The sequence below is a fragment of the Scylla paramamosain genome, chromosome 41, assembly GCF_035594125.1.
Source record: "Scylla paramamosain isolate STU-SP2022 chromosome 41, ASM3559412v1, whole genome shotgun sequence".
Classification (NCBI taxonomy): domain Eukaryota; kingdom Metazoa; phylum Arthropoda; class Malacostraca; order Decapoda; family Portunidae; genus Scylla; species Scylla paramamosain.
The window spans coordinates 8,079,467-8,081,966 of record NC_087191.1 but is presented as its reverse complement, the minus strand read 5'-3'; the positions used below and the strand labels follow the sequence as shown (position 1 = coordinate 8,081,966).

The 2,500-nt window shown below is 48.8% G+C and overlaps 1 protein-coding gene across 1 annotated transcript in view; it reads left to right on the top strand.

Annotated features, from left to right (window-relative positions):
- The first annotated feature begins 1,282 nt into the window (after positions 1–1,282).
- The window catches only part of LOC135092910 (glycogen synthase kinase-3 beta-like), a 33,571-nt gene continuing 32,353 nt past the window's right edge, over positions 1,283–2,500 (top strand). Inside the window, exon 1 of the mRNA XM_063991693.1 lies at positions 1,283–1,869. Coding sequence (XP_063847763.1) covers positions 1,785–1,869 — 85 coding nt within the window. The 5' untranslated portion in view covers positions 1,283–1,784. The remainder of the gene's footprint in view (positions 1,870–2,500) is intronic.

Sequence of the window (2,500 nt, the reverse complement as noted above, 5' to 3'; positions counted from 1 at the left end):
TATATGTATTTCTTTTATTCTTTCACTCTTCTGAATGCTACTCTCTCTCTCTCTCTCTCTCTCTCTCTCTCTCTCTCTCTCTCTCTCTCTCTCTCTCTCTCTCTCTCTCTCTCTCTCTCATGTACGTAAATTTATCTATGTGTGTTAATCGTTGCCTACAGTGTGTACGTCTTTTGTTACGGTGCTCACACACACACACACACACACACACACATTCCCACGCTGTGTACGTTTCTGTGTGTGTGTACGTGGCGTGTGTACGTTATCTATGTGCGTGTGTCCTTGTGTGTGTATTTGGGTTAGGTGGTCACATGGGGAAGAGAGAGAGAGAGAGAGAGAGAGAGAGAGAGAGAGAGAGAGAGAGAGAGAGAGAGAGAGAGAGAGAGAGTTACATCTCGTTTAATACAAGAGTTATACCAATCAGTCTCTCTCTCTCTCTCTCTCTCTCTCTCTCTCTCTCTCTCTCTCTCTCTCTCTCTCTCTCTCTCTCTATATCTATCTATCTATCTATCTATCTCTATCTATCTATCTATCTATCTCTCTTTATATCTACTCCTTCTTTTCTTTCAGATTTCTTTTTCTTATCAAGAGAGAGAGAGAGAGAGAGAGAGAGAGAGAGAGAGAGAGAGAGAGAGAGAGAGAGAGAGAGAGAGAGATTTATATTTCATTCAGAACAAGAATTATACCACACACCCTCTTTTTTCTCCTCCCTCTTCTCCTTCTTATATTATTACTCCTTCCTCCTTCCTTCTTCCTCCTTATTTTATAGTAAATTCACATGTTATAAGAAATTCTTTTAAACTCAGTGGCTGTAAGAAAACCAAAATATCGACATTATAATTTTTATATCTTACTTGCTTCTCGTATATATAAGCCATCTTATTTCTTTTTTTGTTATTTTCCTATGTTTTAGAGGGTAAAGATGTGTAAGTGTTAAGTGTTTTAGTTACAAGAGAGCACCGTTCATTCATTAAATTCTTGCGGACATTGATTGTCACTTGTCATGACGTCAGGAGCAGCCTTCCCCCGCCTCACCTACGGAGACGAAATGATGTAATCTATTAAAATACGCCCACTTTCTCCCCTCCCACCCTTACATTAACCCTCCAGACTTGTAGCCTAGGCATCATTGTAGGATAGCGGCGCCTCAAGGCAGGACAGGAAGTAGAGCTAAGGGAGAAAAATGAAGAAACAATAATAGGGAACGTGGCACTTTTCCCCGGGAGCGAAGCCCAGGTGGCGTGAGTCGCGGCCGCTGATTGGCGGACTAGCTCGCGGTCAATGGCAGCCTCTTGTTCCAATAACGTATCTGGGCAGTCTCTTACCCTGTAGACATTATCTCCTGGAACCTGACGCTGGGGGAGAGGCGGAGGCGGCGTTTAGGGCAGCGGCGAGGGTGAAATAAGGGCGTGAGGAGGGCGGGGAGTTGGGCGCGAGGGCGTGCAGTGAGGGGGTGGAAGGGGCCGAGCCGCGGCGCCCGATCAATAATGAACGGCCCTCAGTCCCTCTCGGCGCGTCGCGGGGCAGACCACGGCCACGGAAAATAAGAATATCCACCCCTAGATACCCCCATGTGTTGGCCCTCCGTAGCTGGCGTGGACTCCGGCGGGAGATATGGCCTTCCCTCGGGGTTGGTGAGGCGATAGTGCCCCTGTGAGCGCGGGGAAGAGTGAGAGAGAGAGAGAAAATGATGGACCTTCCAGCGCCATTACGAGGCTGAGATTTCGCAGTGAAATGAAACGGGGCTTTTATCGTGTTCCCTCCCTGTCTGAACCTTACCGACGATGAGCGGACGACCCAGGACGACCAGCTTCGCCGATGCGAATAAAGGGCCGCCCTCCGTATCCTTCCCGGGGATGAAAATTAGCAGTAAGTATCCTGCAGTTGTCGCCACCGCCAGATCCCGACGGCTGCCATGATACTCACCAGCCCTCCACTCACTATTCCACCTCCTCCACCTCATTCCTGCCTCCCCAGCACCCTCTTCCACCTCCCCCAGTCTCTCCTAGCCCTCCTCGTGTCCCAATCCACAGCTCATCCACATTTTCTACACCTTACCATACTTAACATTATCAGTTCTCGACTCTGCATTTACTATTCCACCTCCTCCACCTGATTTCTGCCTCCTCATTGCCTTATTCCACCCTCCTCCACCTCCTCGAGCCTTTCCCGCATTCGTATCCACTCCTCATCCACTTTTTCTTCCCGTCTCATGCCCTACCTATTATACTAATTTCTCGATCCTCCTTTTACTATTCCACCTCCTCCACCTCATTCCTGCCACCCCATGCCCCTGTTCCACCATCCTCCGCCTTTCCTGTGCCCTTCTCCACTCCTACTCCACTTTTCTCTTCGTCTTCATACCGAGTGGGAAGTGGTCTGCAATAGCTCTCGGCCTTCCATCTATTATTCCACCTCCTCCACCTGCCTCCGCCTCATTCCTGGCCACATTCCACTTCTCCATACCTTTCTTGTACCTCGATCTACGTATCTTCCACTT